Source organism: Hydra vulgaris, chromosome 09, assembly GCF_038396675.1.
Source record: "Hydra vulgaris chromosome 09, alternate assembly HydraT2T_AEP".
Classification (NCBI taxonomy): Eukaryota; Metazoa; Cnidaria; class Hydrozoa; order Anthoathecata; family Hydridae; genus Hydra; species Hydra vulgaris.
Genome location: NC_088928.1, coordinates 26,770,438 through 26,795,482, shown reverse-complemented (window position 1 = coordinate 26,795,482; position 25,045 = coordinate 26,770,438). Strand labels below are relative to the sequence as shown.

At 27.6% G+C, this 25,045-nt stretch overlaps 1 protein-coding gene across 1 annotated transcript in view; it reads right to left on the bottom strand.

Annotated features, from left to right (window-relative positions):
* The window catches only part of LOC100203585 (DNA replication licensing factor mcm5-A), a 93,854-nt gene that overhangs the window by 12,193 nt on the left and 56,616 nt on the right, over positions 1 to 25,045 (bottom strand). The window contains exons 8-14 of the mRNA XM_065805188.1: positions 14,441 to 14,696; positions 14,028 to 14,093; positions 11,964 to 12,056; positions 11,194 to 11,277; positions 4,569 to 4,681; positions 4,210 to 4,338; positions 587 to 818 (exon numbers count right to left, since the gene is read on the bottom strand). Of these exons, the coding sequence (XP_065661260.1) occupies positions 587 to 818; positions 4,210 to 4,338; positions 4,569 to 4,681; positions 11,194 to 11,277; positions 11,964 to 12,056; positions 14,028 to 14,093; positions 14,441 to 14,696 (973 nt within the window). The remainder of the gene's footprint in view (positions 1 to 586; positions 819 to 4,209; positions 4,339 to 4,568; positions 4,682 to 11,193; positions 11,278 to 11,963; positions 12,057 to 14,027; positions 14,094 to 14,440; positions 14,697 to 25,045) is intronic.

The following is a 25,045-nucleotide window of genomic DNA, read 5'->3' as shown; positions in this document are numbered from 1 at the left end:
CTGGATCTTTTGGTAATCTGTAAACAGCACACTTTTTTTTATCTGTTAAATAATTAGTAGAGCAATTCGCAACACAACACTTTAGAGGCATAATAAGTCTTAAATATTTTTTCTTCTTCCAATTTTAAGCAACTATATTTAACCTTCGGCAAATATTTGTGAGTTAATTGGCCTTCAGTTATTTTTACGGTTTGCACGATTAATAGGCCTGTGTTTTAGATAGCCGTGATTGGATCAAAATTTTAATATTATAAATAAAATTTTACTTTTTTATTTATAATATTAAACTTACTTTGTTTAACTAAGCTAATGTGAAGTTGCTTTGCGATACAGCTTCCAGAGCCAACAATTGTGAAAATAATTTACTCATTAACTTATCATAACTAAATTAGTTTATACAGCAAAAATTGTTTACGAACCATTATTATATAAAAATAAAAACTTTTGTCAAACTAAAGTGAATTCTGGTTCATTGCGCTATAGTAGGATTCCAGTAATACTACTCTGCCAATATTTTTATTATCTATGCTGTAGAAAAATGAACCAAATAAAGAAATAATAAATGCATATTAAGGATATACAATACCTGAGATCCAATTGCAAATCGTTTTTTAAGTGCTTGCTCAATTCTTCTTACTTCTTCAATATCCTCTTCAGGAGTAAAACCTTCTGCTCCAGATAAATTTCCTGATGTTGCTGCATCTAATGTGGACACATGAAATAATCGTAGAGCTTCATCAATGTCACTTTCTGTTGCAAATGGTTGTAGCTTCATTTTTGCAAGAGATTCAGCTATACGAACTACAGCCTCCAATTGACTATAAAAATGTAATGCAAATAAACAATAAATTGTGCTTAGTGTCTTAATGTAAGTGCTAATATTAAAAATAAAGTTTGTAGACACACACAAGTAAATATAATATAAAAAAATATGTCAACTTGGTCTTAAAAGAAACAAAACTAAATAAAAATTTCAAAAATTATAATATAATTAAAAAAATTATATATAAAAATTATAATATAATGCTGTTATACTGAAGCTGGGTAATGTATTTACACTCACTTCTATTTTCATAAAATAATCCAGTTAATAAATGTTAACAAACATGTAAATAATAATAATAATAATAATAATAATAATAATAATAATAATAATAGTAATGATAATAAAAAACAACAAAAAAACAAAAAAAAAAACAACAACAAGTGTTAATAACTAACATAAACCTTTTGATACAGTTGGTATACATGTGCCAACATTTTTTTAAATTTACATAAAATCAAAAATCATTATGAAAATTAATGAATAGTCACACTATTGATTAGTATCTAAAAATGAACTTTGGAACAGTGTGGAATATATATATATATTTTTGTAATTCACTTCCCCAAAGCCAAGAAGGCCACTACAGATGAGGAGGCTACTTGTGGTTGTAACCCTCTCCTAACTCTATAACTTTGAAGCAATACCCAAAAGTATGGGTAGCAATCTTTTCTCTCATTCTTTTTCAAAGAATGAAAGAAAAGATTGCTACCCATACCCAAACCCTCAGTTGATGTAGCAGCACTCCTTTGTGGCAGCAGGCTATAAGATAGCTGGTGTATGTACTGAACCCTCTGGCAACAGGCTTCTGATAGCCTGCTGCCGGGGGCTTTAGTATCATCTGACATGTTATCTAAACACACATTTATAGTTAATATCATTTTGTGGTTTTTGACACTAGGTATTGAACTCCTTTATGACATTCAACTTTCAACACTATTCATTAAATTCATTTGCAACACGACTCCTTTTTTTGTTTTCGTATATAGATATATTAAAATATATAGTATATTTTCACATATATTTTCTAAACTATTCCGATTTTACTATTTGCAACAGTATTCCTTTTTTTTAATTTTCGACACTATTTAATAAACTTCTTTGCAACATTATTCCTTTTTTATTTTTAACATTATTCATTAAATTCACTTGAACATTATTATTAATTGTCGCATTATTGATTGTTGAATAACAATCAATAATGCGACAATTTGCGAGACTATTTCTTTTTTACATTTTTGACTATCAAATTTGCAACAATCAAAATTTTGTGACACTATTCTGCCACACCATTTGCGGATATTCCTAATTGAATGAAATAGTGTCAATATTATAGAAAAAAACTCTGGAATTTTATTATAGAAAAAATTCTGGAAAAAAGGAATTCATGCATTTACAATTTGAGTGTATTATTCATATAGAATTAGTGTAAAAAGCGGTTATCATTTGTATAGAACTTACTTTTTGCATATACAAAGGTTGGAGTAAGTAAGGAATTTAAAAAAGAGGGGAGGGGAAAAGAGAAGGTTATTTTTACAAGATTCAACTCATGGTACATATTTGTAACAGCAGTATTTTACTATGGTACATATTTGTACCAACAGTGCCATGTACAGTGATGTTAATTTTTTACCTGCTTGATAAAAAATTTTAATTATGAATCCAGATGATAACCGATTAGAGATCAATTAGATACTGCGAGAAAACTAAGTGGAAGTGATAGGAAAAGTGGTATGGATTTTTAAGATAGAAACTATAGGTTTTATGAAGTCTGAGCAGGAAATTCATCTACTTTTAGATCAAGTTTGAGTTTTTCTCAGGTTTCAAATCCAATAGTGTAATACAACAATATACAGAAAACATTGACACTTTACTTGGTCTTTCAATTTTGACATATTTATATCAAGGACAAGCTTCAGCACTTAGTTAAAATGTTAAACTAATTTATCACAATTTTGCAATATATATCTGCAGATATAATACATATTTAAACAACTCTGGAAATATTTCACAGCTTATACCCACAATCTTTGCTTAGTCATACTCACAATTAACAAATGGTTAACCACACTCATAATGAACAAATTGGGCAGTGTGACTAAGCACTGCTCAATTTGTTCATTAAGATTAGAAATTTTGGACCAATACATAAAAACTAAAAGTGCTGAAATACAGGTAGTTGTTAACTAAATCAAAATCTAAATATAATACAGATTTTATTTTTTTATATTTGAGATAAAATTATACAAATTATATATCTTTAATAACGAATTCCAAAAAAGTTGCAATCAATAATGTAAGTTGGTAGTTAACAGAAAACAAAGAAAAAAGTTAAATAACAAGAAAACAGTTAAGAAAAGCCTTTAAAAACTGTAAACTGCTCAAGTGAGGAAAACATGAAGACAGGACTTCTAAAGTACTGTGTTTGAGTTAAAAAAAAACTAGGTTTATAAAAGTTTTTTGAGCATGGTGGAAATCACAGTAAAAGAATGCAACTTTACTAAATGTTGAGTTATGTGAGATTGAGTTTAGGCAGAACAAGAGTTTTGAGTTGGAATGAGCTTTTGATGTACATCACTTGAGCGATGTGCATCAAAAACTATGATGTACTTAGTTCGAGCAGTAACCATAGTATAAAAAGATGATAATCTTTTTTTCTAATCTGCATAATCAACATAAAAAGATATTAATCTTTTTATGTGATACTTGGAATTTGGATTAAAAAACAACTCAGAATCGCAGATTAGTTAACAAAAACTAAATATTACATGTCAGTTCAGAATCAAGATCATCATGATCACCAAGCTACTGGTAACATGTCATTAAATATAACCTGATACACTTTACCTTGGGGTTCTTGGTTGAGTTTAGGCTAGAGATGGTGTCTACATAAAAATTTTTGTCTTGGGCATATGTTATCTCTTATTCATCCGTTTAGGGAATACTGTTGTCGTATTTGGGCTGGTAAACTACTCTAGTAGTTTACCATATTTTACCGCTTTACATTTTTATGCTTATAAAACTTTACGCAAGATTTTTAAAATCAAAATGTAATAACTTTTTGGGCAAAAATGCCATTTCATTAAAATGTTATTTCAAAATCAAACCACCTGTTTTGATGGCTGCATAATTAACCATGCTTAACAGTAAAACTCGAGTTAATTATTTTTGCTTTATTTAACTATAGGATTAATTTAAACTATATTTAAAGACTATGCATTTTATATTTAGTTTATAAATTGAATCTGATTTTCTAAAAAATTCGAAACAATCATGTGATTAAACACACCTTCAAAATCACATACATAAATAATTTTCCAAAAAAAACCAAAAACAACAACAACAAATAACAAAATGCTTATATATATTTCAGCATAAATACTTACCGCACAGTAATAGGTATAGAATTACGCTTGTTTGATTCCATTTCCATATTTCTGGCACCACTGCGCATAAGAATATACTGGTTTTTAAGCTTTTCTGCAGCATTTTCTGATAAACGTGGACCACATTTTCTAAAGTTAGTAAACTAAAATATAACAAACGCAAAAACAATTAAAACTAAAAATAAACTCGAGTATAATCAATATTCACTACAATTTTTTTGTTGAAGATACTGCAATTAAAATAAAAGTTGAATATTTTTCTAAATGGTTTCAAATATAAAAATCAAAGAACTTGAATTTTTCAAAGTATTTAAAACAGTACTTTATTACTCTTAATTATAAGGTTACCCCAAAATTACCTTCTACAATAATCAATAAACTTTTTAAAGAAAGCTAAACTAAGGTCTCCCTCCATTCCTTGATTAGACTGTCCAGCATGAAGATGAACTTGCATAACATGCTTCGCAAGGTGCTATAAATTAAAATCTTTTTATATATATATATATATATATATATATATATATATATATATATATATATATATATATATCTCTGTGTGTGTGTGTGTATGGATATATATGTGTGTGTATATATGCGGTAGTGGTAAAGCGCTCGCTTCATAAGCGGGAGGTTCCGAGTTCGATCCCCACCCTGTCCTCAAATTGTTTCTCCGCGCAGCGGCCTTGTTTGTCAAGGTTCGTGTTTCGGAGTTATAGAGTTGAGAGAGGGTTGTAACCACTATTAAGTAACCTCCTCATCTGTAGTGGCTTTATCAACCTAGAGGAGGTGAATAACAAAAAAAAAAAAAAATATATATATATATATGTATACATATAGACAATTTAAAATTAATCTAATATATTGATGACTTTCTTTGATTCAATTTTTATCAGCATTTTTTAACTCTAAATTTTTTATTTTGAAATACTACTAATAAAAACATGAATAAATTAAATAATTAAAAAGTTACAAAATGAGCAAGGAAATACAGCATAAAACTCCAAAATCACGGTTGAGAATCTCAGAAAAAATACGCTACAAATCTATTTTTCTTCAAAACCAAGGACTCAATGTCAAATAGCCAATAAGCTTAATATCGTATATTCGATTCTTGGTATTTTAAAACGTTATACTGAAACAGGTGACATTAGTGATAGGCAACAATCTGGTCAACCAACTATAACAACACAGAGAGATGAACATTTATTAATTTACTTAATAAAACATGATAGAAAATTATCATCAAACGCTCTCTACCATAAACTGAACAATACTTCTGAAATAAATGTGAGTGCAAGAACTGTTTGAAGAATTCTTCATAGAAATAACTATATGTGGTGATCTGCATGCAAAAAGGCAAGACTTTCAAAAAAAAAAAAAAAAACAGCAAAAGGAAAGGATTGCCTGGTGCAATCAACATAAAAATCAGTCAAATTGCAAGTGGTGAAATGAATGTTAAGGTATATAGGCAAAAATTTTGTGTTATGCTACAGCGATTACCTCAAGAAAGACTTGACTCATATTATACATTAAAACAAACCAAGCAAGGCAGTGTAAGCATTTGGGCCTGCATGAATTATTCAGGATTTGGATGCTATCGAATGCAAATGCTATCGAATTCAAATGCTGATAGATATATTGGAATTTTAGATTACTGCCTTCTTCCCTCAATCGACATATTTAAAGAAAACAGCAATATCATATATCAACAAGAGGGTGCACCATGCCATACTGCAAAAACATCTAAACAATTGTTTGAAGAAAACCAAATTTCAATAATGATGTGGCCTGCTAACAGCCCAGACTTAAATTGTATTGAAAATTTATGGTCATGGTTAGATCATCATCTTGAAAAAATTGAAATTTCAAATGTTAAACTACTAAAAATTGAAATGAGGAAATTTTTTGACATTTTGCCTAAAGAAATACCTGTAAATCTTGTAAATTCAATGCCAAAGAGATTAAATCAATGCTTATTATAGAAAGGTTGTTCTACAAAATATTGAATTTTTTTTTATGGTTCTTTATTTGTAAACTGTTGTTTTAAAATATTATTTGAAATATATCCTAAACTTTTGGTCAATTTTTTTTTTTATAAATAAAGAAAACATCATTATTTTTTACTTTTTGGTATCAAAATCATTATGTTTAAATTTTTCTTTTAGATTTACTTAATACATATAGATTTTATCTATAATATTAAAAAATAAAAAAACAAAATACATTTTAATTTTCATTTTATTTTGAATTATTGTTTTATAAAAAAAAAAAAAGCGAGCTCTAATTTATGGCCAATGGCGTGGTCTCTCTCTCTCTCTCTCTCTCTCTCTCTCTCTCTCTCTCTCTCTATATATATATATATATATATATATATATATTCCAATAGTAAAGGTCTTAAACTTACCGTTTTTTTATAAAAAAAACCACATTACTACTGTATGACATCTATGGCAAAACATATTTATTTGAAGAAACTAACTAAATTTATTGCTTTTTTAAAAAAACCACAAAAATGCTAATTAAAGAACTAGAATGTTTCTAAAAAAATTTTGAATATTTTTAAAAACATACTAAATATTTTTATTTTATTTTTTTTAAATAAAAACATTTTGAATGTTTTATTTTTATTTTTTTACTGTAAAAACATGCACAGAGTGTTGCTACATCAACTATCTTATAGAATGCTGCTACAAGATGTAAAGTGCCGCTACATTGACCAAAGGTTTGGTTGGGGCATGCAGTCTTTCAAACAAAAAAAATAAAAACAACTTTTATAACTTTTTTAGGTCTTTTTTTAACAATTAAAAAAAAACTAAAAAAAACAACAACATAAAGCTGACTTGACAATGTAAAAATTAAAAACGACCAAGCAAGAGTGTATATGTATATATATATATATATATATATATATATATATATATATATATATATATATATATATATATATATATATATATATATATATATATATATATAATTTCCAAAACTTTTTCTCAGCACAAAGTGTGAAAATACTTTTAAAAATAAGACAACTTTTTTTAATCTTATTTTAAAACATGTTTCGAATACATATAGTCATTATTAGTAGATATATTTGTTAAAAACGGTATCAAATATAATCGTAAAATAAACATAATAAAAGTGATATAATTGATAACAAACTTCCTATATATACAAAAAGAATTAATAAAATTTATTTTAACAAATGAGATATAACAAAAGAACCAGTAAACTATTTTAAATGGTAATAGTCACTTTAACATGATTTACTTATTAATTCATATCAGGTTTTTCCCATACTATATGAATACTTTCAATTTTGTTATCGGCACAATCCAAAATCTAAAAGCATTCATCACTATAATTAGTAAAACATTTTTCTTTTGAGTGAAATGTTTATAAATAAGAGCGTTTTTATCCCTTCTGTAGTATTCAATCATTCATATCTTTAAGTGGTAAAAAGCTTCGCCAATATAACAGAATTTACATTATGTACAAACAAATTTATAAATGACAAATGATTTAAAATCTACAGGAAGGCAATCTTTAGATCAAAAAAAGTGAGACACTTTAAACGAACTGAACACCAATCTTATGGTAACCGACTTACAATGTCTCTTGATAATTGCTCAGATATATGACCAATATAAAGGAGTTTAAAACAGTGAGAGTTAGGTCTTCAGACATACATGAAACATAAATACCTTTATTTAAGTAAGATTTGTGGATTTTTCTATTATCTAAGATGGGTAGATATTACGTTTGAAATTTTAAAAAGAATAATAATATCATAGCAAAGGCCAAGGATAAAATTGTTAATTTTGAAAGTTCTATCAATCAAACATTTTATAAGACTTATTTTATATGAAAATGAAGTAAAGCAGTAAAAGTTGGTGTATAATCCTGCAAAGGTTTTTTTATAAAAGACTGTTGTAATTGTTGAACTGTTTGACTTACATTGAGTTATGTCCAAAAAAGATATTTTTGAGTTTTCTTCTTTTTCTATGGTAAAAGAAATTGAAGAATGTTTTTTGTTGATGTAATCCAAGAATAAAAATATGTGGTTTTCTGAAAGGAAAACAGCAAAAACGCCACCTACATAACATTTGTAAATTTAACTGTTTTACTTCATTATATAATTTGGCCCATTTTTTTTCAAAATTACACATAAACAGATCAGCAAGCACAGGTACTAATGGAGAACCCATAGCAACGCCATTAAATTGGTTATAAACCTGTCCTTTAAAGTGAAAGTGCATTTGTGCTGTTGCTTTTTTTTTAAATTAATTTTGTTGATTTTAAGATTTGTATTTTTTGTAATGATAACATTGACAGCAATATCTATTGTTTCTTGTAATGAAATGCTTGTGAATAAACTTGTGATATCAAAAGACACAAGAAAACTGTTAAATAGGTTCACTTTGTTTACTTCTTTAACAAAGGTTAAAGAATCTTTAATACAAAATTCAGATGGCAATAATGGAGATAATAAACCTCAAAGAAATCTACCCAAATGAGTTATAAGTACAAATAGACAATACAAAAAGTCAAAAACATATATTATGATCAGAAGACTTTAATTTATGCATTTTCAGAGGACCCTTTATGCGAGCAGAACAAAAACCAGTAGGATAAATTTTATTATAATTCGAATCATTAATGAAATCTTGACTTTTGAGTTTTCTTAAAAAGTTTTGAAGTTGTGTTTCCCTATTAATGGTGCATCTTTTTTAAGCTTTTAAATTTAGTCGGATTACTAATAATAAAAAACGAGAAGAAAAAAACTTTTTTTCTGATAAAACTGTTTAGAAGCCAGCATTCTAAAATTTTAGATGTGTAAAAAGTATTGGGACAGTACAAACCTAATATATGTTTTATACACACACACACCATTGGCTCACTATTTTTTTTATAAAATATTAATTAGGTTTGTATGTATGCATGTATGTATATTTACTTAAGGTGCCCAAATAATTATTACAGAGCACAGCAGAAGAGCATTTGAAAGGAAGTTCATGCCTCGTTCCTTACTGATCTTGTAAAACTTGCCGAGACAATTTATTCCTAAGATCCAATACCTTTTATCGTCTTAAATATTTGCCAAATATTAAAAAATCTATATAATCATATTTACAATTTGATTTAGATTTTGGAGCTTCACAACTTAATATTCTCCCAAGGCACTAAGTCAGGTTGGAACGGCCCTGAGCAAAAAAAGAAAAGAAAAAAAAGAATGAAATATGTAACCGAAAATTTAATTTGATATAAATAATGCAAAAATATATATGTGTTAGATAAAACTGTAAGATAACAAAAAGTAAAGAAAAAGTTAATCAGCATATAAAAATTATAGTACATGCTTTTTGAATTGAATAAAAAGATAAATATTGTGGTTCTTAAAACAACATTTAAAAAAAAGTTTGCTCGATGTCACTGGATATCAAAAACTCATAAAAATTATTTTTAAAGGTTACAAAAAACAATTGAAAATTTGATGTGTGTATAATGTTAGGGACTGCCCATAAATTATGCAATACAAAATATATTTAAAAAACAATTTTCATTAAACTTAATTGGCTTTTTTGGCTTTTTATTTTAATTAAGACTCTGCAAGGGAAAACTTTTGATCTTTTTTGTTTTATCTGTGAAAGTTTGTGTTACATAATTTATGGACAATCCCTTTATATATATTTATCAAAAAAAAATTTCTTAAAGGTTAAGCATAGCCACAAAAAATTGAGTTAACTTTAAAAGCTTTAAATTAATGTAGAAGCAGGGGGAAACTGTATTTTTTTCAAAAATGTTAAAATAATTAAAGATGCCTATAAATTTTTCAAAAAAAAAAAGTAATATGCTTATGTAAAAATAGCACTGATTGCTTTGTTTTTATAAAGTTTTGAAAAGTTCTTTGCTCAAAACACAGTAAGAGAGTAAAATACGCTATTTCAGCTCAGCAGCCTCCCAACAAAATCTTGTCAATAAATCACAAACATAGTGAAAAGACAAAAAAACCTTTCAGAATAAAAGAAAAAAGAAAATTAAACAATAAAAGATGAAAAAACAAACAAAAATGCTCAACTGGCATTGTCTCTCCTTCCTTAAGTTTATTTTTATCATTTCTGAGAGTTTTGTTTGTTTGTTTTATTGAGCTGGTCTACTTCTTCTCAAATTGCTTTACATCCAGAATGTCAGATTTTCTTAAACTTTCTATAGCAAAATACCCACTGTATATACCTAACTTATTGAAGACTGACAGCAACCATTGGGCAACCATTTTGAGGGTTCAATAAATAATTTATAAACAGAATAAAGGTAGATATTTAAAAAAATATAAAGAAACTTTTTTGGTTTCATTTTATTTATATATTTTTATATTATTAAATATATTTTTATTTAAATATACAAACAAAGAGGTTGTTGCTATGGTCTTAGAGCTCAAAAGCCTTTATTTAAAGAATAGATTTTGCTTGAATGCAAAACTATTTTTTAATCAAATCAAGTTTCAATGAAAAAATACTTTTTTTTACCTTTTACCACCTAAAACATTTACAAAAATTAAAGAAAATTTAAACAAAAAAAAGTTAAATTTATAAACAAATGTAAACGATTTTTAAGATTTATGAAGAATTAAAGAAATAGCGTTTAAACAAATTTTTAAATTGTATTCAACCTCTCCACTCACAAGGCTACAGTGTCTACTACAGTTGTTAAAAATCAATTAAGTCTTAAACACCAGCTTTGACAAAGACTGCTGTGTGAAGAAATAAGTTAAGCATGGTAATACTAGGAACATTGCGTGAATTAAATTTCTCATTCACAAACTGAGGGCTTTACCACACTCCCCAAAGAGTTATTTATATTAAAAAAATTGTGTTAATGTTATTTTGTTTTATTTAGAATTTTAAACGCATTTACATATATACTTTGGTTTATGTTATACATATCCTGTGTTACAAACTATTTTTATTTTTGATAAATACTTACCACATCTTTATTTTGATCATGTTCATCTTTTATAATAAAAATCATATCAAAACGAGACAGAATAGTTGGCATAAAATCAATATTCTAAAAATAAGATTTAAAAAATGATTCAAAAAATCCATCAATATGTTTTGTTTTAATTTTTGAAGTAAACAATTTGATAAATATATTTAAACTATTAAAGTTGATAATTATTAAATAGATAAAATTTTTTTTTTTTAGATTTTAAGATATCTGTTTAGGTTACTTTACTTTTTCAGAAGTAAAATTTTCAGTAAAGCCTGCCCCATTTTAAAATTTAATTTTTACATTTGATGTTATTACTATTCATTTATTATAGTTAATTCAACCATGGACCATAGATTATTAAATACAAATGGATTAGAGTTTAACCAAAACCCTACTTTGTGACAGAAAATAACATCCTCTAGTTTCTTCTATCTTTTAAAAAGAAAAACTTTAATTTTAAAAATACTTAGTATAAGCTTTTTTTTTTTAAAGAGGAGAGTTGGAGAAGTGAGGTTACCTCTTCTTAGAAATAAAATATAAAAAATAATAGTTATATTTTGCTTTTTGCATTATGTTCTTAATAGAATATTATGCAATTGTTAATAAATTATGATGATTTTGTAGATAAATTTAAAATACTTTTAAGTTTTTCCTCCCAAAAAACTTCTTTTTTGGGAGGAAAAACTTAAAAAGTAAAAAAAAAAAAAAAGATAAGAAAAGCAATCCAATTTTCTTAAATATTTTAACAAGACGAAACCTACCTGCTCCCCTTTGGTATCATCCCATCTACCAAACACAGAGTTTGCAGCAGCAAAAACAGAACACCTGGAATTCAGAGTAGTTGTAATACCAGCCTTAAAAAAAAAAACTTACATCAAATTCATTGCTATTTAAAAATGTCGATCAAATAAATTCAAGTAATCATTATTTTTAAATAGCAACAAAGTGTAGGTGTAGAAAATATGAAATTTTTACCATGAGATGACGATATGAAGTTTAAGTACTTTAGTTGTTTGTTTTTTTGCGCAAAAAAAAAAAAACGACAAAAAAACAACAACAACAACTTAGATACAAAATATGTTAAAAATTAGTTAAGTTAGTGCTAAAAATAAAAAGTTTTTTTTTTCATTTTTAACACTATAATCTTTATTCTCAATATCACATTAAATTCTTTTTTCATTTTCTTGACGATTTAATAGAAAAAATGAGCTAATAATGATTATAATTTATTTTGAAAAGTGTTTATTGATTGCAATGATTTAACAAATGGTGGCAGAATTTTAATAGATTTTTTGGGAAAATTTAATGAAAAAAATTTAATGACTTGTCATTTCAATAACTTGGCTAATGATGGCAAAAAGATTTTTGAAAAGATTTAAGAGAAAAATTTAATAAAAAAGTAGTTTTAAAAATAATAAAAGAGAAAAATAACAAAACAACTATTTTACCAGTTTAGACAATCAGTTTAGATCGGTTAGCAACCAGTTTAGATCGGTTAAATTAGTTAAAAAGAGATTTTTAATTAAAAGCAGGAAGAAAAAAAAAAAACTCATCCAGTATTTATTACAGTAACATTTGATTTTACTGTGAGGAAAAACTTAAGATAAACAGGTTGAAAAAAATTAAAAGAATGTATAGCTTATGTTTAAGTGAATTTATAATAAAAATATTTTTGACACTTTTTCAAAATATTTTAGATGTAAAAAAATAAAATAAAAGTTTCAATGTCATTTTTAGCCTTACTGTTAAAATGCAAGAAAAAATGGTGTTATGAAAAAATGTTTGATAGAATCTCACAGGTTGAATATTATAGATGCTTTATAGCTTGATATATTTATAGCAATTAAGAAAAAACAACACTTTACATAAATTCATAAATAAAAACTTTTTAATACTTTGAATTTACTTCATCTTGTTGATTGCAATAATAACTGATAATCTGATGGAGATAATCTATCTTTTAAATATATATATTTGATTGAAGTTACTGGGAAAACCTTACCGATTGCATTCCTTTTAAAAGTGTCTAAATTTCTAAATTTGTTAATAATCCTTGTTTAACTTTTCAAAGTTCAACAAAGAATCCTAGATTGATCAATCTGCCAATTTCTGGCTATTTTGATCTCATAATTAAAACATAACAACTTTGCAAAAAAAAACTTTTTTGTTTTTAGTTTATAATTCCATCTATAGCTAAAATATATAAAAGTTTTATTTTGATAGCTCATTTTTTAATTAAAATTATTAGGATTAGATCATAAAAGTTTTAAAATGATTCATTGTTAGATTTAAAAATTATTTAACCGAATCTTGATTATTAACAAACTTAAAAACACCAGCAATAACGTCTGATTTAGTTAGTATTTCAATAACAATGTTTTTTTTATATAATATATAGATTAAGATCTTATGATATATCCATCTTATCAATAGCATCACAATAAAGTATAAAAAGATTAACCTGGCTAATTATTTAGATTCACATTCATTTCAAAAAATTAAAAACAATGTTTCATTAATGCCAACTTTTTCTCATTTTATTTTAAATATAAATTTTAGATAAAGTAAATAAAATAAATAATGTACATACTTATAAAAATAAAATAAGATACACAACCAACCCTCAGAATTAGGGTCGGCATTAGGCAATGCCAACCTGAAACTGTTTGAGGTCAGCAAAAAATTGCCGACCTTGTTTCTATGTTTTATGGTAAGACCTTTATATCAAATAATTTTTGCCGACCTCTAAAAGATTGAGGAGGGCAAATTATTGCCGACCCCATTTTTCCTAATTCCGAGGGTTGCACAACTATAAACAAAAATACCTTAGCAATTGAAATAGTTTGCTGTTCCATTGCTTCATGAATAGCCACACGATCATCTTGACGCATCTATGAATAGTCTTTTTTTTAAATGACAACAATAAACATGCAATAAAAATAAATTTACTTATAATAACATGATTTATTTAGGCTTGGAATGTAATAGTGAAGTAATTATAAAAATCATGTGTTGAAAAAGTTGTTGGGTTCAAATATATTAGGTATGTATAGGTTGATACGCAAATGCATAAAATAATACGTTGATACACAAATGCAAATGTTATGTATATATACGCTACTGAGAACTTAGGTCTATATGGTATAAACACACACATACACACACTCAAGCAAACTGTACAAAACGTTTTCATATCATATAAATGAAAAGCATGTTAGAAAATACAAAAAAACTCTACCTTGTCAAACTCATCAATACAAACAACACCTCCATCAGCAAGAACCATAGCTCCACCTTCCATAATAAAATTGCGAGAAACAGGATCCCTTATAACTGAAGCTGTCAATCCAGCAGCACTACTTCCTTTTCCTGATGTATAAATACCGATTGGAGAAACTTTCTCAACAAACTTTAACAACTGACTTTTTGCTGTACCAGGATCTCCAAGCAATAGAATGTTTATATCTCCTCTACGAGTCAGACCATCAGGTAATCTATTATCATTAAAGAACAAATTTGAAATTAGCAAAACATATTGAAACATTTATATACTATTTTTTTTATATTTATAAATTAGTTTCATTAAATTTCATATAAATATTATATCAGAAATGTTTTCAAATTTTATGGATTTATGGAGTTTAAATACTTAAGATTTCCATACGAATTGAATTTCAAAAAATTGGCAATCCAAATAATAATAAATATCAGAATATAAATTTCATTTAAAAAGATCATTGAAAAGATAGGGTTTTAATTCCAAAAAAACAAATGATAGAATAAAATCTTGAGATATTAAACATTGCGACTTTAGCTTAATAGTCAAATAACATATCATGATGGATTTTATAAGTAACTAAGGCTTGAATTTTAATGCATCGAAATAACCTGTCCATGGTAAAACTAGATTTTATGTAGGTAGAATGCACTTACTGAATATTTTATGCAGGTGAAGGCATTCTTTCAGTGCATGAAAATTTTTTTAAGCAACTTAAATTAAAGTCATTGCGCAATAAAGAAAAAGCAACAACCAAAATTTTTAAAAAACAATCAATCTTTTAAATATATTGTCAAATTGTGTTTAATCAAGTGCTTTAGTATCCAGGACAACTTCAATAACATGTTGTTGTTATACCTTAGTCATCATATGTAAGACTATATAAACACTTAGAATTGTTAAAATATTCTTATATGAATTAATATACTATTCACCCCTAACATAGTTAACAAAGGAAAACTAAATGGGCTTTAGGACAAGCCTTCCTTTGATTTTATCATGTGAATCATCAGAGAACAATTCATCAACCAAAAAACTGGGTTCAATGTTAGATCTCAAAATAAAAACTAATTACCTCCAGCTCCTTGTTTTGGTAGTTTTTAAGTCAATGTATATCCATGAATTAATAAGGCTAATAAAATGGAATGAAATTTTAGCCAAGATTTTCAGCAGGGACTGAAAAGTTTAGGTAAGGGAGATTATCATAATTTATCTCATTGATTTATTTGTAACAAACAACGCGCAGGTCACAGAAAACAACCAAGAGAGGTATATATAGATTAAAACAAACTATGATGTCATCTCAGCATCAATAACAGTTTTTAACAAGCCTTTCTTAATTTTAGATTTTAGTGCCTCGCGTACCTTAGCAGCTGATAGATGAATACTCTAAGCGCTTCCTAACAAGCACAAAGTAGCATGCAAAAGACTCAGCCAGGTGGTGAGAACAGTAACTGTTAGCTATGAGTGAGATTGCAGCACACTTTAATTATGACTCAAAACAACTTCATAACCAAGTTAAGCATAAAAAAAGGAAAACGATATGGTGAACTCACTCAAAAATGACGTTGGAAAAATAACTACAAATAAGTAAGAAATTTTACAGTTATTTAATAACTGTATTCAGCCTGTATTTGTTGCTGAGCCTCTAGATTAAATGCATAAAGTCTGAAACTGAATACGAGCAAAATGCAAATTTTATAACTGAGTAGTTTTAACAGGTTTCTCTGTGCTTGTGTGGGTTGGGTGCTTTCTAATTATGCAGAAATACTGAAATATATATGAGAAAGAAATATTGATTTTTTGAAAATCATCAAATTACTAATATTTTTAAAATAGAAATGTTTTAATAAAGTAAAGTAGTCTGAAGACATTCTTATTTATTTATTTATTATTTATTTATATATTATTTATTTAATAGTAGCATTCCTAATTATTGCAATCACGGTTTTTACAATAATAGGATTCAAAATTATAAATTAAGAGATTTTAGACTAAGATTGAGAGCTTTAGATGGTAGACAGATTTAGACAGATGACATATTTAAGATTAAGAGAAAAAAAATTTAAACCATTAATGATTGATTTTCTTGACACATCAACTTTGGAAATTTTTTGAAAATTGTTTTATTTAATATTTCAAGTTTTTTGATTATTAAAAAATGCAATTGTTCTGAGTGTATTATGAAAATACCTGCTAATGTATAAAAAACTAATTATACTTTAAGTATACTAATAAGCAGGTAACACAAGCACAATAAACTGCTGATATCAATCTGCATTATAGTCAAGTTATAACTTTACAAAGTTTGACTTAGTAGAACATTTCCTTATTTCACAATTGGCACAAACCTGCTTCATGAACTAAACAGTTTCAAAAACTGTGCATAATCTCTCTCTCTCTCTCTCTCTCTCTCTCTCTCTCTCTCTCTCTCTCTATATATATATATATATATATATATATATATATACATATATATATATATACATACATATATATATACATACATATATATATATATGTATATATATATATATGTATATATATATATATATACATATATATATATATATATATATATATATATATATATATATATATATATATATATATATATATATATATATATATATATATATATATATATATATATATATATATATATATAATGTTGGGGTGAAATTTTTTTTTTTTTTTAAATTTTCTCCTGTTACACCCCTAAGTTTATTCTATATAATTAAACAAAACACTGGATTTAAAATTTTTTTGAATAAAAAATATTTTTATGGTAATTAGTCTCTTAAATGTTTGGCGGGTCCCTAAAAATAAGCTTTCATAAAAATTTTTTAAAATAAAAATCGATTTATATTGTGCAAAAATTGCAGACCTCAGACACTGTCAGGTCAGCAGTTAGGTTGGCATGAATGCCAACTCTAATTCTGAGGACTGTATAAATAAATACACACATGTGTATTTATATATACACTGTATATATAAATACACATGTGTATATGTGTATATATATATGTGTATTTATATATACACTGTATATATAAATACACATATATGTATGTATATATGTATATAAACACACACACACACACATATATATTACCGGAAATTAATTTGAGACCAGGGACGAGAAAACAGTAATTCTATTAAAAATCAATTAAATCTATCAGTTATACTTTTTTAAATATTTTTTTCGATCTCAGTGAATAAAGAAACTACAAATTAGTTCATGAAATATACTTTATTTAGTTTTCTTCACAAATAGAAAACTTAACAAACATTAAAAAGTTAAACTATAAGGTCTATATTATTTTGCAAAAGTTTCAAACTTTACGTTTATGAAAATAATCACCACGTTTCTTAATTACTGCTTCACATATTCTTGGCATACGAAAGATTAATTTGTTTAAAGTTTCCATGGTTACAGCTTTTCAAGCCTTTTGCAGTAACTCCTATAAATGTTCCTCAGATTTTACTTGGAATTTCTTCACATACCGGTCTATTTCATCCCAAAGAAGCTCAATGGGATTGAGGTCTGGTGACTGCACAGGCCAGTCCATTAAAGTAAGGGTTTTTTCTTGTACTAGTTGATTCAGATAATTTGTACAAAGTTTAGACTTGTGCTTTGGGTCATTATCTTGCATAAAAACAGGCTGGTGTCGAACCACCATTCGATGAGCAGATGGAACGGCACGATTCTCCAAAATTTCTCTGTATTGCTCCTTTTTTATAATTCCAATAACTCTGATCAAATCTCTAATTTTGTGATCTGCAAAAAAACCCCATACCATTATTGAACCTCCTCCATGCTTAATAGTAGGCACAATGCACTGCGGAATGTAACATTCATTTTTGTACCCGCGTACAAATATTCTTCTCTTGTTGCCAAATAATTCAAAATTGGACTCATCGCTCCATACTACTGTTTTCCATTGACTTATTTTCCAGTTGGCATGTTTGCGAGCCCATTGCAGTCGTTTCACCTTGTTTGCTTTCCTTAGCAACAGTTTTTGGTAGCTACACACCCTCTAAGTCTAGCTTTCATCAAACGGTCTCTTATTGTCTGGACACAAACAAGTTTTTCAGCAGTTTCATTGTATTCTCTCATTATTTGTGGAGCTGTTAATTTTCTGTTTGACATAGATAATCTCGTAATACGACAATCACTATGTTCATTTATCTTTCTAGGCTGTCCAAGTCATGGTAAGTCACAATATTGACCAGTTTCCTTGAAAGGCTTGATTGTATTGTGAACTCCAGTCTTTGATATTTTTATTCTTTCCACAATTTTTGTTTCTGAAACACCTTTTTCATCAAGTAAAACAATGCGAACTCTCTGTTCAAAGCTTAATTCTTGAACTGGAGCCATTTTAGTAAGACAAAATAGAAACTAAAAAAAAATAAACAGTTCAAATAATACAATATTTGTATATTCATTTGCAAGTCATTATATACTATATTGGATCTACAAAAAGTATCTACAAGATGCTACCAATGAGAAAAATTATATTTTCAATATCAATTACAAGTCATTAATCAAAATTAAGTAACAGTTAAAAATAATACTTGTATTGTCTTTTATGCTGGAAGAACTCAGCACACTTTTGTATACTTTTGTACGTAAGCAAATTTTTGGGTGCAAAAATATCCATATCCTATTCTATCCACTTATTTATTGTGCTCTATTTATTTTTGATCCAAAAATAAAGAAGTGCAAATATGATAATCAGATATTTTTATTTTTGAAATGTAAATACCGTTCTTAACCGCTGGTCTAAAATTAATTGCCGGTAATGTATATACAAACAAACACATATATATATCTCGGGAAAAGCAAAAATAAGGCCAGCAAAAAATAGCTGACCTAAAACTGTTTTAGGTTGCTATCAGGTTAGCACAAAATTTAAAAACAGGGTTCAACAAATCAATAAATGTGCTAACATAAATCATTCAATTGACAGAAAAACAAACCCACAAACTCGGGGTTTGTTTTACTGCCAATTCAAGGCTTTATGTTTGCACATTCCTTGATGTGTTCAATCCTGTTTTTAAATTTCGTTGGGGACTTTTCTTTTAAGTCTAGACAATTGTTTAAAAATTTGAAAAACAAATACAACATTTTACTATTTTATTAGGAATTTATACTACAACAAAACTTTTGTTTTAGTAAAGCAGAATTTAAGTATTATAAATGCGAATATAAATATTACATAATTATAATTATGTAAACTAGCAAAAGAAAACAAAATATATAACAGACAATTTTCCTCTGGAAAAACAGACTTTTGGCAAGAACAGGCTAGCCGAAAAAGGACAAATCACCACCTTTATCTCTAAGACATTAGTAATCCAATTAAAAAATTATTTTCAAAGTTTGTGAATTATAGTAAGAAACAACCTAACCTCCCATTCTTCATCATTCGAGAAGCATACCCACCATTACCACCATTTTTACCCTCACTAAGATTCTCAACCAACTCAGCAAACTAAAGATAGGATTGTCAGGACCAGATGATCTTTCTGTGCTTTTACTCAAATCTGCTTGCTTTAAAAGTGCCCTCTCACTCTGTATCCTATTTAACCGCCTCATAGAAATAGTTACCTGAGCTATGGAAATCAGCGAACATAACATTCCTAAAATATATAACCAGCTCTCATATAATGACTACCCTATGACTTCTATTACATACGCATTATGCAAAGTTTTTGAACACATTATTACCAATTTTATTGTCTACCACGCCAAGAGTCAAGTTAGAGGAAAAGTTCTTTCTTAATAACTCTGCCCTATCCTGGGGAGAAGTAAAAAGATCAGACCCATGAATTAGATAATAAATGTTAGACTTGAGTTAATTAGACATTGTAGAAGAATAACCAAAAGTCTCTAGAACCTAACATCTGAGATAAGATAAAAGATTTAGTAAACTGAGAATAACAGAGCTTAACATTAGACAAGACCTTTTTACATTGGATTCTTGGTATAGTAAAAGGACATTAATTCCTAAGAGAGATGTTCTTATAAAAAAGATGAAATAAATGATACATGTTTAATAATGTTTAAGCAACTGCTCAAGATGGTGTAAAATGTGGAGTAGAATGAGGCTTGACTTAAAATTGAAGAGAAAAAATAAAGCTTCCAAACTTTTATTGTAGAAGGAATAAAAGCTTCCAAGATGCGCACTTATGCATATATATTATCGATATAAACATATATGTTTGCTATTTATTTAGATGCTGTTATACAGTATCTTTACATATGTATATAAACTTTAGTATTCATATGGAATAGTATTTGCCAAAAGAAAAGATTATCAGGTGGATGATGGTGTGACTCTAAAAAGACAAGAGAAGGAAGCATAATCTTAGACAGATTAGAAAAAAATCTTGTATAGAATGTTTGTTAGATAAGATTAAAGTGATTTATGTATCATCATGTAGAGAGAGGTAGCTTCAGGAGAAAATGGAAGTGGTAGAAGTAAGAAAACTTGAAGAGAGTGCCTTACATATTGCATGTATGAGCTTTAGTTAAGGAAAGAAAATGCTCTAGATTGTTTATATTAAGAAACAATATAAAAAAGGAAGGTTAAAGGGATCTTACACTTCCAACATGTATCGTTTCATATTAAAGATAATGTTGAAAGAAAAGGTTTGAACCAAGTTTTTTGGATTTAAAATAAACAATGAATGCATACCGAGAAAAACCAATCTTGTCGTTTTAATCGAAGCTTGCCTTCTCCATTTTACTCAAAAAATCGAAGTCTTTAAATAATACATTGCAATCTACAGACTTAGGTAATTCCTTTGAAGCGCGTTTAATCCATAAAAGTTTTAGTATTTGATGTCACGGTAGAGGAAAAAATTAGATGTCGCATTGTCTATTGTTAAGTAAAATTTTCATAAGGTGTTTTTACATATTCACAAAATTTATCTTATTTAGCCATGTAAGAATATATTTAATTAAATATTTTGAAAAATTTTGTTTTATTCACAAAATTTTTATTATTATAACAAAAGGTTGTGAAATTGTGTAGCATTATTGTATAGTCCGGTCAAAATAGACATTTCAGTTTACAATAATTCGCATAGAGCTGAAATTTGGTACAAATTTTCAGGACATTATTACAAATAAAATATTAAAAGTCCCCACCGACCCTGCATCTGCATAAAAAGGTATTCAAGGTTGAAAGTAGAAAAAAATGGTTTTTCTAATTTTTCTAGAAAATGGTAAATTTTATCAACAAAAAAAAATAGATTGAGCAAAAGTTTTAGATCAATAAATTATCTACAAAAATTGTCTTCATACTTTTTTTTCAAAGAATCTCTATTCCTGATATATTGCAAATCTAAAATTGAAGAAGTCTTATTCAACATAACCTATAAATAATGTTTTATATACTATATATTAGTATTATTACTATATATTATTTTATATAATAGTATGCTATATCTCTTCCCTTTTTTCTTCTTCTATTGCTTCTTCTTTGTCATCTTCTCCCTTCTCTACTTCTTCTTTTTCTAGCTCGAAATGTAAAAAAGATACATCAGCTGTCTCATCATTAGCATCATCAAAATCTTCATTTGTTGAAATTGATTCAATATTGCAGCAAGACTGGCCTCGACAATTAGTACATATTGGAGAACACAATAAACCGACTTTTTTGCAACTAGATTTTGCACAACAACCCTTTTTGCAATTGCAAAAGATGGTGTTGAGAAGTTTTTGTGGAGCAGGTGGAAGTAAAATTTAAATTGGGTCCAATGTATTACCTACTTAATTCCAGCCCCAGTCTGTTGGGTCCAGTTGGTTATTTAAATACCGTTGTTTTACCCCTTCCGAAAAATGCTGATGTAGTATCGCAGCCAGTAATTGCATATAAAAATAAGATATGATTTTGACATTTTGGATAAGCAGATAAAATTTTTGATGAATATATTTCTGTTAATTGTTGAGCTTTCTTGGGTTTCAAAAATTAAATAATCTTATCAGTTGGAGTTCTCGCAGTCAGTAGTACTAATATGTCAATATCTTTACTGACAACGATAGTTGTATTTGATGTACTGGATTGTTCTATGGGTGTTTTAACTATGAGGACATCAGCATCATTATTAGCTTGCTTCATTATAATATTTGCAGTTGTTAACTTTTCGCATAACATTAAAATGAAGCAAGACTTGTTGTGAGTATTGGTAAGGAATTGCTGTTGGCCTGTTGGAACCGTCATAAATTCAAAAATGACATCATAAGATGAGAATGTTTTTGTGGTTCATCAACGCTGTTCTGCAGCCTTAACATTTTTTTATAATCAGTATAACCGTCAAATACTACTATAGGGATTTCATGACCAAAATATCTATGTACATACTAAATGTATTTAACAAAAATAACGTTAAACGTTTCCTCTCGATCCCACACAACGTGGTGTAGTAAATATCCTGTAACTGGCATTTGCGTTGTCAATTTTAATAATCACTGATTCAAAGCAATTGTAAAGAGCTGATTTTTGTGTTGTATGCATTCCAGTTTCATCAAACAGTGATAATGGATAGGGGACTGATTCATATTCAAAAAATTTTTCAATTTCTTCCTCAAATGTCTTAGTAATACTCATACGTTGAAATAAAAATACTGGATCTACAGGTACTTTCTTATCATGAACCTTTATGACACTACTCATGGTTAAAAGAGAAAGTTTTAATTTGATATTAAATGTTTGACCGGTCATCTTAGACATAGAAGCAATTCTAACTTCACGAGCTTTATGACAGTTAACTTTATTATCACCAACAACTCCACTGGCAATAGATATGATTTCTTTAACTATTGGGAAAGGGTCATGCAATGCAAACCACTCATAAAGTTTTTTGGTATCTCTAGAATCTTTCTTTATTCGTGAATCACTTGCATCTACATGCTGATCTGTTGTATCCATTCTAATATCAACCTTGCTTGGAAATAAGGAAGCATTTCTTTAATGCTGTTCAAATAAGCTTGCCAATTTCCCAAGTTTTCAGCTCTTATAAATTTCTTTGCTATCGACACCATATTAAAATATTATATCCATAGTTTTGCTGTAGGTCCTAGTTTTTCAAATTCCTTTAGCTTTTCATTGAACTCATAAAGTAATCCTTCACATATTTTATTATTGCCACCACTTTTGATATCATTATACGAAATTATGTTATTTATGACATTTTCAACGGTAATATTAAGACTTGCAGCTATCTCGTCATAAATAACAAGATCTTTTAATATTATTATTGCTAAAGTGAGCTGAAGTAGTGTATGGGCTCTAACAGCTATCGGGTGATGCCGAAGTTATCGGACAAAATAAAAAGGTCAATAACTTATTTATAAATAAAAAAAAAACTACTATTAAATTTTTTTAAATAAAGCATTTATCTTTTAATAAAAATATATTATTTTTTATATGAAAAAACACCACCATCTGCAATTGATCTCAATTTTGCTCTGACGCCTTTCATATGCGACTGTAAAAAGTTTAAATCAATTTCTTGTAGTTTTAGTTTAATGCAATCAATCAAAACTTGCTCTGTTGAAGCTTGCCAATCTCCCTCGTAAACCTTCTGTGCCAAATGTCCTAAAAATTTTTCAATTGGTCATGCTTGAGGCGCATTTTGGGGATTGGATTCTTTATCAACGTAATAGACATATTGGTCCATCCAATTTAGAGAATCTTGAGAATAATGAGAACTTGCTAAATCTGGCCAAAATAAATAGTTAAAGTCTCCATAATACTTGTGAATAAATGGAAGAAGTCATTTTTCTAAACATTCATTAATATAGATTGATGAATTGATCGCTACAGCCTTGGAAGTGCGAAACAATGGCTCGGACATACCACGGTCAGAAAAGTCTATCCACATTAATAATTTTTTTGGAAATTTTTATTTTCCTATAAAACGAACACTTTCTGGGCATGTCTTTTTGTTGTTTGTGTAGTATCCAGAATTTCCAGGCATGTTGTCCCCTGCAAAACAAAAGTATTTTTCGTCATCGATGACTAGAAGCGATTTTGTGTTATAGAGTTGGTTAACTAGTTTCCTGCTTCTTTTCTTTGCCTTTATTTGTTGTTCTATAGTGTATTTTGGAGTCTTTTCCCGTTTTCTATATTTAACATTAATTTTTTTAACTGACGACCAATTGTCGACTGATTTACACCGAATTTAATACCTATTTTTCTCTGAACGACCCCTTTTCGATTGTTGACAAGTCTCGTTAATTCAGCTTTCTTTTCTCTAGTCCAGGATGTCGGACGACCAGGGTGCTTTCTATCAGAAAACAATTGAACAGTTTCAAGTCTTTTTAGGTTATCATATATTGTACTTCGAGCAAATCCTTCCTTTTCAAAATGATTTACGATTTTTTTTTTTTTAAATATTAGGTTTATTTACAAAAAACATTTTTAGTCGCTTTCGAAAAGATTCTCGTTCAGCTGCATTTAAACTCATTTTACCACAAAAACTGATTAATATGCTCAAATAATAATCAGATTTTATCATAAAATCAAAGATAAGCCACAAAAACTAGTTATT